The sequence below is a fragment of the Drosophila guanche genome, unplaced genomic scaffold (genome assembly GCF_900245975.1).
Source record: "Drosophila guanche unplaced genomic scaffold, DGUA_6, whole genome shotgun sequence".
Lineage (NCBI taxonomy): Eukaryota > Metazoa > Arthropoda > Insecta > Diptera > Drosophilidae > Drosophila > Drosophila guanche.
In genome coordinates this window covers 1,699,147-1,712,165 of record NW_022995757.1, presented here as the reverse complement: position 1 = coordinate 1,712,165, position 13,019 = coordinate 1,699,147, and the positions used below count along the sequence as shown (strand labels likewise).

Genomic DNA, 13,019 nt, shown 5'->3' with positions numbered 1-13,019 from the left:
CACGAGTTAGAAAAAGACAGACAGACAGATGGAAGAAGGTGCGCGGTCTCGCTCGCACCTACAAAATGAATTTACAATTTTGGTCTTTGATTTTTGCTTTGTTTCTGTTTTCCCATTTCTTTGGCGATGCTTCTCTATTCTATCAATTGTCTGAACCGATATACAATACAAAAAAAAACATATATACATATGTATATCTATATCTTTATATAGGGCTACACTACAGCTACACAACACACAAATACGAGTAGATATTTGTATAATTTGTTAAGTTTATAAATTTTATAATTTTTATTACAATTACAAAACTATTTACAATGGAGCTAAAACGGTAACCAGAAACAAATCGAAAATCTCTATCTATACATGTACCTACCACGTAAAACATAAATGAGTAATGAATTGTATTATGTAAACCAGAAATTGATGATAAATAAAGTTTTTGAAACACACAAAATACAATGCTATCCAGGAATAATATCTAATGTAGACCGCATAGTATTGTCTTCCACTTGAACGTATACTCGTTGAGTGAGATTAGAATATCAGCAGTCCTTTGACGCATTAGCTTCCTGTCCGACTCTCTACTCAGTAGAGGCAGTCACAGACATGTAGGAGCTCCAACCTACGGCAGCCGTTGTACCAAATACAGTGGGACCACCGAGCACTGCCGACTTAAAATGCACCTACAAAAGCAGCACCCAAGGGCTTTGCAAATATTCACTGATGCTGTCTTAAATTTACAAAAATGCAGGGCCAAACGTTTGGCTATTACGTCCTATTACGTCCTCTTTTTGGACTCGCGGTCAGCCACGGCAAGCACATCGAACTCCGGAAACAGAATGCCAATCTCACGCAGGGCCGAGGCCTCGCTATCCGATCCGTGGCAGGCGTTGCGTGTGTCGGACAGGCCGTAGAGCGCACGTATGCACTGCGGTTCGGTGTAGACGGCACGGAACACCTTGGTGGGTCCCATCAGGCGGCGCCACTTCTGTACGGAGGCCTCCGACTGCAGTATGAGCGCATAGCAGGGTCCGCTGCCAGGGGGTAGGGTGGGAGGATGTAGTCCGGGTTGTACACCACGTAGCAGGCGGAGGACAGGACTCTGTCCCACTCACCTGTTCATGAAGGTGGTCAGGCGATGGTAGAAAAATTTGCCCCGGTGCTCCGCATAGAAACGATCCGATAGTTCTTTCGTAATGTGCACCTCCTTATGGCCGAGCACGCGAAAGTTCTCTTCAATCAGGGTTTTAATCTGCTGCAGGGCGTATGTATTGCGCAGCACGTGAGGCTTGATCACGGCCAATGTTACTTCCATTATATTGTTAAATAAAACGATTCAAAACGAAGGTAATTAAGCGATTTCTTATAAAGTTTGCCGGCTTCCATGTAATGTTGTTGTTGCTTGAATTCATATCGATATGTGTATTGATTTCAGATATCGATTTCGCTTTCATGATGTTTTAATTAATTGCTTCTATTTGAAGAAATATTTTGCATTGCGAAACATTTCATGTGCATTTTGTTAAATTTTGTTGTTTAATGTAATTACTTTTAACTTCGTTCCGAGTGCATTATATATATATCGATGTATCGTGTCGATACATTGAAATATACGACCACACTAGGCCATCAGCTGAGCGCATTACACAAGCAGCCGCTTAAAAAAACGTTTTTGTTTTCACACCCATTTATTTCAATTAAAACACCAGAATGCCTTTCATGAAGGGACGCGAGCCCATCCGGCGCACCCTCAAGTACCTGAATGCAGGAAAACTGGTGCTCAAGGACAAGGTGCGCATCTTCAGCGTCAACTACAACACATACGGCGAACATCATGCGGGCGCCAGGTGGGTCCTCGTATGCCTTCTAATGCTCCGAAACGCAATGTAATCGTTTCTCTCGTGCTCTCCAGGGATTTTGTGTTTTGGAACATTCCACAGGTGCAGTTCAAGAATCCCGAGGTGCAGGTGCTCACCATGAAGAATATGACGCCGTCGCCGTTTGTGCGCTGCTACTTTGACGATGGCCGCGACATGCTCATCGACATTGACAGCCGCAATAAGGACGAAATCATCGCCCATCTGGTACAGGTGGTTGGCAAGACGCGGTAAGTGTCTGGCTAAATGCCATCTACTGCTCCAGCAATTCTTAAACATTTGCTAATTATCCTTCAGCGAACAACTGGATGCGGAGGCCCGTCTGAAGGAGAGTAAGGACAATCCGGCCAATTTCGGCTATGGCTGCGACCGGCACTGCATCTGCGAGATTCCCGGCCAGATACCCTGCCCCGGCACCGTCCCACTGCCCGAACAGATGCGCGGCAAATTCAAGTTTGCCCCAAAGTAATGCGTTTCCTTTTATGCTGGGTGTGTCTTTATCTCTTAAATAAATTAATTGTAAAGTAAATGGTGTGGTTGTCAGGCTGTCTGCTGCTGAGGTAGCGCCCTAAGTACTAAACATTTCTTGTAAACTAAGTGGCTCGCGGTGGCCTCAGCGTCGCTTCGGACGCTGCTGTCGATGGTAGGGGGCCGAGGACTTGCCATAGCGCTGAGTATTGTCCCGGTCCTTGTTGAACTGATAGCGCTGGATGAAGGGCACGTTCGCGTTGATGCCGTCCCTCGGATTCAGCTCGAGATTGTCGTCCGTCTGGCGTTCCAAGTGTTTCAGCTTGGCCTCGATGGCGCGTATGGCCTCGGATTTGCTGATTTTCTCCTCGCGCTTGCCCGTCCCCAGAGCGGGAATCTCAATCCGCGGCTTGGGCTTTTGCAGATCATCCTATGTGGTTATCGCACAGTTAAAGTATTAGACAGGATGAAGAAGATATCAGGTGGCATTGTGCTTACATATTTGATGTTCTTGGCCAGGCGCACGGCTATCGAGCGGCTGCCCACACTTGTGCCATCCAGCCTGAGCAGCGCATTGGTGGCTCCCTCATTCTGGGCATGGTGGAAGGATGGAAATGCAGTGAGCACAGTGGCGTATGTTGTTAGTGTGTGGTTACGTACCTGGGCGAATGTGACAAAGGCATAGCCGCGGGACTGGCCAACCATGGGGCCGCCCTTGTGGAAGAGCATGTCGAACTTTTCGATGGGACCGCATTTTTGCATTAGTTTGAGAAGTTGAAACCGATAATTGGCAAGGGCAGAGTGACTATTAGCTTGGTTTTGGGTCTGCATTTTGGCTGCAATCAACTTACTCGGTGATCCGCGAATCCAAATTTCCCACCCAGATGCGTCGCTGTTCCTCGCCAGCCCCAGGCACAGCCCCAGCCCCGGCGACTGCTGCTGCTGCTCCGGCACTTGTGCTGGCCTGTAAATGCATATTTATGTGACCAATGCTACACGAATGCAACTACTTCAAGTTTTACGTACAGCATTTGCCATTTTCTTCGCGAAATCAACAAAAAAAAACTAAGTGCGGTGAAGTTGCAGTGTGGCCGTTTGATCGATCAAATACATAAATATATTAAAAAAAATACACTAATTTTGAAAATTATACCGTAAGTATACCAACAAAAAATAATTTCTTAACCCATTTACACCCGCTTTATTTAAGCGGTGGAACACCTTAATACAAATAATACTCTCTGCAAATTCTCCTTGTAGCTCCTTCCATTCTTTTTGGTTGAATTTACATTTTTAAACACTATATATTTCACTTAAAATGCGTAATAACATTTTTAAAATTCATATTACATGTGCTGATATTACAATACCCACTGGTCGACAATGGGCTAAGAGTTTTCTGTTCATGACCGGAATCCATTTTCCCGAATTTGATGTTCGGTTTCATTTTGCCAGCTAGCTAGATTCACTAAACATACAGTACATATTTATTTAGATGTGTAAGTTCATGCCGCTCACTGCTGTATGCAAATATATGTATGCATTGTTATTTTTTTAGCGCTGGAAACTGGTTTTGTGCTTGACTTCACACAAAAACTGTATAGTGAATTTTTTTGCATTGTCCCATTTGCTTTAAACCTTATTTCCCACAACAGTCAATTAAAGAGGGTCCAGAAAACTAGCAACCATTATAGGAAATTTATAAAACTATCCGATAAAATGATGTATTTAGTCTTAGGAGTCCTGGCCAGCTGCCAGTATTAAACAGAATCTGAAAATCGAGGAATACGACTTCCGATCAAACAAAAACTATGTATACTTACATTACATACCTTGCATACTGATCTTTTATGCAGTGCAACTTCCTACATTCTTTAAAATCCGATCCCAATGTATTTAATTCAATTAAATATAATTTATAGAACACTTTCAATCTTTTCCTATCGATCTGGCAGCATTTTGCGAATCCATCGATATTCGATATTAATGATCGCACAGCGTTGCCACTGACAAGGAATTTGAATTTAAATCTGACTATGACCTTCTTGGGTTTGAACAATCTTTCTCTCTTGCTAAATTGATATAATTTGAGCGCCATCAAGTGATTTGCAAGCACAGATTACTTACGTATGCGGCAAATGACCAACATGTTGCGCCCAGCAGTGGCGCAGCGATAAAAAATCCAAGCAGCTGCAACAGCGCCAAATTGCCATGAAAAAAGGCAAAGGCAAGGGAAGGCAAGAGAATGGGAATAAAATATGCACGCAAGCAAGCAATTGCAAGTGGCGGCATGGTCATATAGAAATTGCAGCATGCATACTAAAACGCAGCGACAGAGATGAAGAGCGACCTGGTCTGGGCTGGCTCCTTACATATGCATGTGAGCGCATAGCCACCGGACGCCCAGGAGACGCTACGGGGACTCGATATGCATGCCAGAGCCCGTCGTCTCGGTGAATTATTTAAACAAATGACGGAGAAGTAGCAGCAGTAGCAGGAGGAGGAGGAGGAGCACGAGCAGCAGCAGGAGGTGTAGGGACAAACATCAAGAGCCCGTTTTTCATCATCACTCTCTAACTCAAAACGGACAATGGACGAGGTGCAGCAGTCTTCCCTCTGCTTCCTGCTACTTGTTAGTGGTGCTTCTGCTCAACGATGGTAATTTGTGTTGGTCGTGCGACAAGCGGACTCGAAACGACGCAGACCAGACCGGAGCAGACCATATCCAGGAAGGAGACTGGGAGAACTGGGAGAACTGAGAGAGAAGTGGTAGCCGGTGGCAAGGGCTAACATGTGAAGCGACGAGCGGAAGGCAAACTTCACATCGTTGACGACAGCCCAGCACACAGCAGACAGCACAGTGGCTCCAAAAGTGTCTTCCCCGCAACGAGCACCAGCAATGGGATGAGCATTTCCCTTTGCACACCCAACACAGTGCACTGTGCCACGATGAAGCTGTCGGAAGTTGGCCATGGGGGGCAGGCAGAGACAGAGAGAGAGCGTCTGGGGTTCTGGGGCTCTGGAACTTATCGCATACAATGCGCATTAGCAGTGTCTACATGCGTCCGCATCAAGTTATTTCCATCCTGTCCAGCGGACAAAACGTCCACAGGACGATGACTGTTGCATATTTCAAGAGGACTTCTCCCTCCCTCCCTCCCTCTCTCTCTCTCTCTCTGCTGGGAAACATTTGCCGAATTAAAGTCGTTTGGTTTAGGCTTGAGCCATTACTGGGGTTTTTTATTAGATAGGCCAAAATAAGGACACAAGACGGGCATGCAGGTCACAGGCTGCGAGCAGAGCGAACAGTATATCTGGCCATCAAGTGTGTAGGTTGGGATATCGCCTATAGGATCGGCAGCTTGGCGTTTCTCAGTGGCATCCGACTCAAGGACCTTTGACAACTGGGCGGTCAAGGGAGGCATGGGGGGCACGACCGGGGCCTGGACCTTGAGCTCCTTGACGCGATTCGCGTAGCGCAAGGTGTTCAGGGTGCTGTTCACGCTGCACATGCCCGGCGCAATGGTTGCTATCATGCAGGTCTTTACGTTCTTGCCGATGAAAGAGTCGCGCAGCACCTGCGTGAGCTTGCAGTCGCGAAAGGGTATGTAAGAGCTCTTGCGCCCCATCGCATGGATGCACTCCTTGAGGAGCAGCAGGGATTTGTTGATCTCCGCGGACTCCGTGCAGGTCTGGCTGTTTGAACTGAAGTTATCCACTGCCCGCTCGCTGCCGGCCAGATCGACCAGCGAGAACTTGCCATACGTTTCCTTGGAGATGGCGCTGCGCAGGACAATCTGGAAGATTGCATGCGAGCGTGAGGACTTCTCGTTCGCCGAGGTCTTGCCCAGGGCGCGGGCGCCATTGCCCGTATTCAGCAGCGCCAGCACCTCGGCGGTGCCGCTCGTCGGGCACTCTATCAGGTCCATCACCTCCATCTGATATTGGCAGTTCTCTTGCAAGCGCAGCGGCTGCTTATTGCCGGGGCTAAGCAGGTCATAGATTTTCGTGTTGTAGATCTCGAAGAAGCTGCAGCCGACGCTCAGGTTCCGTTCGGCACTTTCTGGCTCTTGGATAATGGAGAACACTTCGCTGGCGGCCATGGCATAGATGCTGTCCATCACGTTCTGATTCTTTCCCTCCACCACTCCGCCCATGGTGTGGGTCTTGCCACTGCCGGTCTGCCCATAGGCGAAGCACGTGGCCCAGCCGCCCTCGAAGATGTGGCGGATGAGGGGGCGAGCCGTGTAGTTGAATACGCCGGCATTCGAGCAATTCTCGTCGAAGACGCGGTCGAAGCAAAAGTTCTGGTGATCCAAGGTGGGCTCTCGGTACACGTGGAGGCGCAAAAGATGCACCACGAGCATATTCGGCGGCTGCAGGCTGATCACGTCCACCTCGCGCGCGGCCACCTCCTTTGGGTTGAGCGGACGCTTGCGCACACAGACCATTATGCCGCTGGCCTTCATGGGTCCCGACAAGCCCACCGCCACGAGCGGATGCAACACCAATTGCTTGCGAAAATAGCGAACCAAAGTCTCTGTGTCCGGCTTCTGGGGATCCTCCGGAAGCAAAAGGGGTGTGGGTGTGGTCACTTCGACCTGCAGCTGCGACTCCGACTGCGGTTGCGGTTGCGGCTTAGGCAGCGGCTGCAACTCCGGCTGCGGCTGCGGCTGCGACAAAGTTTTGGTGGGTGCGGGCGGAACGACCGCCTTGGGAGCAAATATTTCTGGATTCGTTTCAATAATTCGATCCAGGAGCAGATCCTTCCCCTTGTCGCCATCCGCTTCAGTCCACTGCACACTCACGATGTCGCGCTCCGCATTCAGCCTAGTGATGGTCGCCCTGTGGGTTTCTCCATTCGATCGCTGCACCATCACCGACTGCCCTATAGCCAGCAAATCCATTTTGAATATAGATTATGTTTTCTGTTGAGTTTACAAGTGGCTTGCCACCACAAATGACAAGTGTTTTGAGTGTTGTTGCTCCTTGATATCCTCCTCGATTTGGGGGAGTGAATCCTTATTATTCGTAGAATCAGGTTGAATCTAAATGGAGAAGCAAGAAATGAATAAATCATTATTCCGATGCATTAACATAATATTGATTGAGTAAAAGGCAGCAATTAGAGGCACTGACTTCAGTTGTTGCCTTGAATTTATATAAAATTGTATTATTTCTGGTATATGCTTACTTACAACTAAAGAACTCAATATATTTGGCACAGCTTACACGCTAAGGGCGCTCGAAATCCGCGTGGATCGCTCTTAGAGGGAGCTAACAGTGCACTGTAACAGGGCTGTTTAACAGACTGTTAACGGAGGGCGGTAACTGGAAGCTAATCTGTGGCTGTTATGCAGTGCTGTTGGAAAAAGCAAATAGGGACACAATTTTCAAAATACTAAATTACAAATTTTAAATGCTGTTTCAATTAACTAAGTACAAATAAAACACAAATGTTGGTAAGTAATAGTACTGTTCGATGGTTGCTTGGCACAAATCAGAATTTTCTTGGATCTTATGTGCAAGACACTGCCATTGGGGGCAGGACTTACTCTCGTTGAAGTTCATTTTCAGTCGCATCTACCACCACCCCACCCCGATGCATGCATGCATATGTCTCCACTTATCCCAGCGCCACCTTGTCCGGCTCCCTGGGCCCCTGTCCGCCCGATTTCAACCACTTTGCCTGGTGTGCACCGCGCCGGCGGCAAATTGCAAAATGGACACAATTTTTGCTGGCTTTTTGGTACAACGTTTTCTTCTCTTTTTTCTCTAGTTCATAAATATAACTGCTATTATAAATGCACACACACACACACACACACACACACACACACACACACACATGATGGTACAAAGAGGGGGAGTATATACATACATACACACTATATGGTTTAGATATGCTGATATGCAGGCGGCGGGGTCAGGATGAGTGGGAGAGCGACACGCATGCAAAACTTTGTATGGGGTAAAGGAAAAACCAGTTCAAGTGCTCGGAAAAGTAAAGTCGTCGTCTGCTGACTTAAGTTGTTATAAAAATGCAAATTTTTTACAGCTTTTGCCATTTCCTAGAGCCAGCAGCAGCAGCAGCAGCAGCAACAGAAGCAGCAGAAGGAAAGGAAAGAGCAGAAGGAAGGAGGAGCAGCAGGAGGTGTACGTACTCGTATGTAGGAAGTATAGAACGATAACTATTCCAAATGTTTGTAATGATTTTGTCATGAGTTTTGTTGTAGGCCATGTACCATCCAGTCCGGAGTCCGGAGAGAAACCTCAAGCTGAAGGAGCAGCTGGAACACACCCACCAGATTGATGGACAGTTCCCTGCAATGAACCCGGGCTGAACCTGAATCTGAATCAGATTCTGATTCTGATTCTGACAACCCTATCGTGGTCCGAAAATGCCAAAGTTCTCTTGGCAAACCGCACAGTTATGGTCACGTCTTGGAGAGCCTTGCAGCCCAAGGTCTGCTTTTGGCATTAACCCACTTGATATTCACGATTACATGAATACACCCGTACACTCGTGGAGATGCAGCACAACGACGAGATGTATTATAATTCCCCTTCTGGGTCTAACCACATAACAAATGCACTCACTGTGCGGGCTACTTAATGCATTCCTGGTTATGACGTGTGTGTCCCAGGAATTAATTAACAGACAGAGATGAACGGAACGGAACGAAACGGAACGGACATTGGGCTTTGGGCTTGGGTGCGGCTTCCGCTTCGGCTTGGGCATCGGCTGTCTGCAGGACATTTGCATGACATTACCATTAAATGAATCGCGGTCGAGCATATTTCACCGTAGGATATTCTGCTAATGATTATATTTTAAATGTATATGTATTGAGCGACACAGAATGCTCAGGGCAGTGGCTGCAACAGAGCAAGCGCGCAGCTTGCACAGCCTGCAAAGACTCCACATTGCCGTTCTCCGTTAACAGTCTGTGAGCCGTTTACAGCGGGAGCACTTTCCGTAGGCATTATTTAATTGCAGAATTAAGAGTCTTCAGAGTCATTAGAGTCCGACGTCTTTAATTTCTATTCTAATTCTATTTTTCCCCCCTGCACAATCAAATCATATTCTGGCATTGGACATTGTGTCAGATGGAAATGGAGCGAGTGTCAAAATTTAAACATTGTTGGAAATGGTGTCGGTGTCAGGGCAGACCAGCCAGGCTCCTATGAATGCGTATTACACCTGTGTGAATCCATTTAGAAGGGAACTTGCATGTGCACGATAGATTTCCCAACCATACAAAATAAAGAGAGAGATGCGGATGGCAGGGTCCTGCGTGAGTGTGTGTCTGTGTGTCCTTACACGCTCTGATGTACGACAGAATTATGCGATAAATGTGCATTTTTGTGAGTTATTCAAATTATGTATGCGCATCGGTGTGTATCCTCGAAAGTCTGCCCCTATCTCTCTCCCCACCTCTCTCTATTCCACTCTCGGCCTCGCTTCCTCTTGCTGGCTGCTGCTCTGAACTGACTCCCTCTAGTGTACGGTTCATTTGTGCAAGGCTTGTGCAATTTATGACAGAATTCTGGGACGTCCAGGACATGGGAAATATGAAGGCAATAAAACGTTGCAGCCCCCACCACCCCCAAAAACTTCACAGTCCAAAGGAGCAAAAGAGCGGGAGTTGAACTGCTGGGGGAAGAGTGCAGGAGTGCAGAAGTGCAGGAGTGCATTCAAGTCCTTAAACGTATCGTTAGCATCCCGGAAAGGTGTTGTAATGCCCATTAGGAATGCCAAGAAGGTGCAAACTGTCTTAAGATGCAATGCAAATTAGTTAATATATTGCATCCTGCAGCAGAGCAAAGAGACAGGCAGACTGCGAGGCAGCTGCAGACAGATTTTGATTTTCATTTTAATTAAAACTTATTCTGTGGAAATGTGCCAGCAAATGCAATGCCAGAATCTTTAACAATAATAAGGCTTGACGTGACGAAGTGCTGCATAAATTTGCCTTGCAAACGAAAATGCACTTGAGAGAAAGCGAGAGAGAAAGAGAGAGCTTTCGTATGCATGCATTTATGTGCTGGAAAACTAACGGTTACAAAACCATAAAACAAATTACATTCTGCCAACGCTCTGCCAACGTCGCCGTCGCCGTCGCTGATGTGTCGAAATCCGACTGAGAGCAAAATCTGAGAATGAGTTAAGGACAGACATAAATAGAAACAGAGACAGAGACAGAGAGAGAGGAAGATAGTAACTGAGCGAGGGAGAGATGCCTTGATTATGTGAACTTTGTCGAAATGACTTTGGCTTTGCTCTCCATCTCTCTCTCTCTCTCATTCTTCAGGCTGGGTTTGGCGGCGGCCATAAAGAGCACAACATGAAGCGAAATGTCAATGGTTGCGGCTTGAAAGTCGACTTGGATACACCCTGGAGTAGAGCCGAAAGCTAAAGGGTTTTCATAATCCAAAAATTACCCTGTGAATTAGTGAAGATTCGCTGCCAAAATAATGTGCATATGCTGAGAAATTTGTTGGAAAACTCGCACATACAAAAATGCTGAAGGCCTTCCTTAGAAGAGTCCAGAGGAGCAGCTGCAGCACAGAGACCACAGGTAAAACCTCACAAAATGCAGTCGTAGGAGGAGCCTGCAACCTGCACAAGTGGCATCTGACAACAGCATTCATCTCGCACCCAAAAGAGTGCTTGTAGATAAACCAAATGCCTTGGCATTTGGTGGCACACCACAATTATGGCCACTTCTTGAGGCAAAGTCTGCGCATGGCATGGCAACCACCTGATATTTGTGAATTAATTTGCATTATGCATTCATTCAGTTACGCCTCATGGCTGACCACATACCAAGTGCACAAAAACAAGCCTATCTGCCATTTTCTATACTAAAATAGTTCCCAGATAAGAATATTATTTTCGCTTACCTAATTCTACGAGTAGGAGTCTGCCAGAGAATGGAATTCCACAAACTGAATATTTTTCGTTACAATTTCGTGTTCTATTTGTAATGCTCTCTGTGAAGCGAATGAATTTTTGTGGGCTTACTGACTATATTTGTATAGACGGAAAATGCATAGCCTGCTAGATCCTAGATGCTAGCTCTGAGTTTGGCATACCTGAGTGTACCCTGGACGAAAACGGGGCGTAGGCACACACCGTGGAAAGTGCAAAGAATGTCATGTTGGGGAGGCAAATAATAATGCATAAGTTGAGCCAAGTTGGAGGCGGTGACTCCTCTCCACCTTAATCCCTGCAAATACATTGCCTCATCCTGATTTACATACCTCAACCTGCTCCCCTTGTGTGCCTCCTCTTTTTGCCGCCCTGAGCGCAAGTGGAACGCTTCCTTATACCAAAGACGAAGGCGGATGCGGAGGCGGAGGCGGAGGGAGGGCAAGAATATGGCAACATGATTTTTTCACTATACGCAGCGCAGAAAGAAAACTTTTTAATTATCTGAGTGTGGGTGCGTGGCTGTGTGGCAATTAAAGCCAGATACAAAGTTAACTCACTGTCGCTGGCTTTCCCCATGTCAGCAGCAATCAACTTCATCCACATCTTAAGTTGAAATTAAACTCACTTTGTTTTTGTGTTTTTTTGCCTTGCAACAAAACATCGGACAAGATCCCGGAGAGAGAGGGAGGAGAGCATTTAATGGGTCACAGGGTCAGCTTTAAGTGGACCACACAGATACACATACAAAAGGACATCCCACCAGTGAACAGTGTTCAATTCAATTTCCATTCAATTCAATTAGATGGGGGAGGATTTAATTGAAATGCCACAGCCGCTGCCACAGCCATGGTTGCCGCAAAAAGTGGCATGCATAAGCCCGAGCCGAACCTTTACATACCCTTCAGAATCAATCAAAGTCTCAGCTTCTGCAGAATATCCAAGGGATCTACTAGGGAAGAACCTTTCTGCTTCCAAAACTCCCAATGGCCCCTGTTAAGTGTATTAACAAGGGAAAACTTTTCAATGCCTCAGCACAAAACCGCTGTCCAAACATTTTTGCCTTGCAGACGAAGAGATTCTGTTAATATTCTTTTGGTAATTTGGTCATTGGCTCATCCCAGTAACCGAATTTGATGTCAATTGATATTGATAATCCATGCATTATGCGCGATAAACAAAGTTAATTGAATCAAAGACGATGCCGGGCTGGGCCTTCGTTTTCAACGTTCATTGTCCGATGGGGAATGTTCGGTCGTACAAGTGCCACAGTGGGTGGCACATTGGGGGGCACATCCCTCTCTCTTCCTTCCCTATAGCTAATGGTGCGTATGAGCAATGTTAGGGAAGCACGAAACGGCAACCCAAATGAGATTAGTCTCCAGATTGTAAGCGATATTAGCTTGGAATCGAATGATTAAAAGGTATGGGTCTTTTAGGACATGAACTATACACTACAAATCGAACTCGTTCATAATTTAAGGCCAAAAATATGTTATTATAAATTACACATATATCACCGATTATGTGGCGTCGATCGCTGAGTCTTGGCTCTCTCTCTCTCTCTCTCTCTCTCTTGGCTCTGTTCGTTCTTCAGATGCGGAATCTCTGTTAACTCAACAGACTCTGTTGCGTTCCGTTACTCTGCAGACGCTGTTACTGTCTCTCTTTCCCATTAAATCCCCCATATATGAAGTGAAACTCTTTTACGTTTGTCTCTACCCAATAATATCCAT

General features: G+C 46.4%; 4 protein-coding genes across 6 annotated transcripts; 1 reads left to right on the top strand and 3 right to left on the bottom strand.

The window, feature by feature from the left end:
• Positions 1-259: 259 nt before the first annotated feature.
• On the bottom strand, positions 260-1,410 carry LOC117590215 (nucleoside diphosphate kinase 6). Its single transcript, XM_034282676.1, has 2 exons — positions 1,119-1,410; positions 260-1,037 (listed from the first exon to the last, which is right to left on the bottom strand). The coding sequence occupies exons 1-2, from the start codon at positions 1,316-1,318 to the stop codon at positions 782-784; spliced, it is 456 nt and encodes a 151-aa protein (XP_034138567.1). The 5' UTR covers positions 1,319-1,410; the 3' UTR covers positions 260-781.
• A 217-nt stretch (positions 1,411-1,627) lies between these two features.
• On the top strand, positions 1,628-2,409 carry LOC117590214 (probable 28S ribosomal protein S25, mitochondrial). Its single transcript, XM_034282675.1, has 3 exons — positions 1,628-1,850; positions 1,916-2,110; positions 2,178-2,409. The coding sequence occupies exons 1-3, from the start codon at positions 1,714-1,716 to the stop codon at positions 2,347-2,349; spliced, it is 504 nt and encodes a 167-aa protein (XP_034138566.1). The 5' UTR covers positions 1,628-1,713; the 3' UTR covers positions 2,350-2,409.
• Positions 2,359-3,312, bottom strand: LOC117590213 (probable RNA-binding protein 18). 3 transcript variants are annotated; one of them, XM_034282674.1, is made up of 4 exons: positions 3,200-3,312; positions 3,009-3,083; positions 2,847-2,939; positions 2,359-2,778 (listed from the first exon to the last, which is right to left on the bottom strand). In XM_034282674.1, exons 2-4 carry the CDS (start codon positions 3,075-3,077, stop codon positions 2,494-2,496), a joined length of 447 nt encoding a protein of 148 aa, XP_034138565.1. In that variant the 5' UTR covers positions 3,078-3,083; positions 3,200-3,312; the 3' UTR covers positions 2,359-2,493. The 3 variants fall into 3 exon arrangements, with proteins under 3 accessions (XP_034138565.1, XP_034138564.1, XP_034138563.1); XM_034282673.1 differs by having other exon boundaries at positions 3,009-3,129; positions 3,200-3,310; XM_034282672.1 differs by having other exon boundaries at positions 3,009-3,153; positions 3,200-3,306.
• Positions 3,313-5,575: 2,263 nt separating this feature from the next.
• LOC117590445 (kinesin-like protein Klp59C) lies at positions 5,576-11,372 on the bottom strand. The gene is made up of 2 exons (XM_034283065.1): positions 11,256-11,372; positions 5,576-7,396 (listed from the first exon to the last, which is right to left on the bottom strand). Exon 2 carries the CDS (start codon positions 7,253-7,255, stop codon positions 5,576-5,578), a length of 1,680 nt encoding a protein of 559 aa, XP_034138956.1. The 5' UTR covers positions 7,256-7,396; positions 11,256-11,372.
• Between the last annotated feature and the right edge of the window lie 1,647 nt (positions 11,373-13,019).

What these genes read in the sequence shown, in the direction of transcription:
- LOC117590213 (XM_034282673.1), bottom strand. Translation starts at nt 3,110, where the DNA reads ATGCAAAAATGCGGTCCCATCGAAAAGTTCGACATGCTCTTCCACAAG. An exon ending in CCTTTGTCACATTCGCCCAG is followed by an intron (nt 2,940 to 3,008) that starts GTACGTAACCAC and finishes CACCATGCCCAG; the next exon opens with AATGAGGGAGCCACCAATGC. An exon ending in TGGCCAAGAACATCAAATAT is followed by an intron (nt 2,779 to 2,846) that starts GTAAGCACAATG and finishes ATAACCACATAG; the next exon opens with GATGATCTGCAAAAGCCCAA.
- LOC117590445 (XM_034283065.1), bottom strand. Translation starts at nt 7,255, where the DNA reads ATGGATTTGCTGGCTATAGGGCAGTCGGTGATGGTGCAGCGATCGAAT.
- LOC117590215 (XM_034282676.1), bottom strand. Translation starts at nt 1,318, where the DNA reads ATGGAAGTAACATTGGCCGTGATCAAGCCTCACGTGCTGCGCAATACA. An exon ending in CTGACCACCTTCATGAACAG is followed by an intron (nt 1,038 to 1,118) that starts GTGAGTGGGACA and finishes ACCCCCTGGCAG; the next exon opens with CGGACCCTGCTATGCGCTCA.
- LOC117590214 (XM_034282675.1), top strand. Translation starts at nt 1,714, where the DNA reads ATGCCTTTCATGAAGGGACGCGAGCCCATCCGGCGCACCCTCAAGTAC. An exon ending in GAACATCATGCGGGCGCCAG is followed by an intron (nt 1,851 to 1,915) that starts GTGGGTCCTCGT and finishes CGTGCTCTCCAG; the next exon opens with GGATTTTGTGTTTTGGAACA. An exon ending in CAGGTGGTTGGCAAGACGCG is followed by an intron (nt 2,111 to 2,177) that starts GTAAGTGTCTGG and finishes ATTATCCTTCAG; the next exon opens with CGAACAACTGGATGCGGAGG.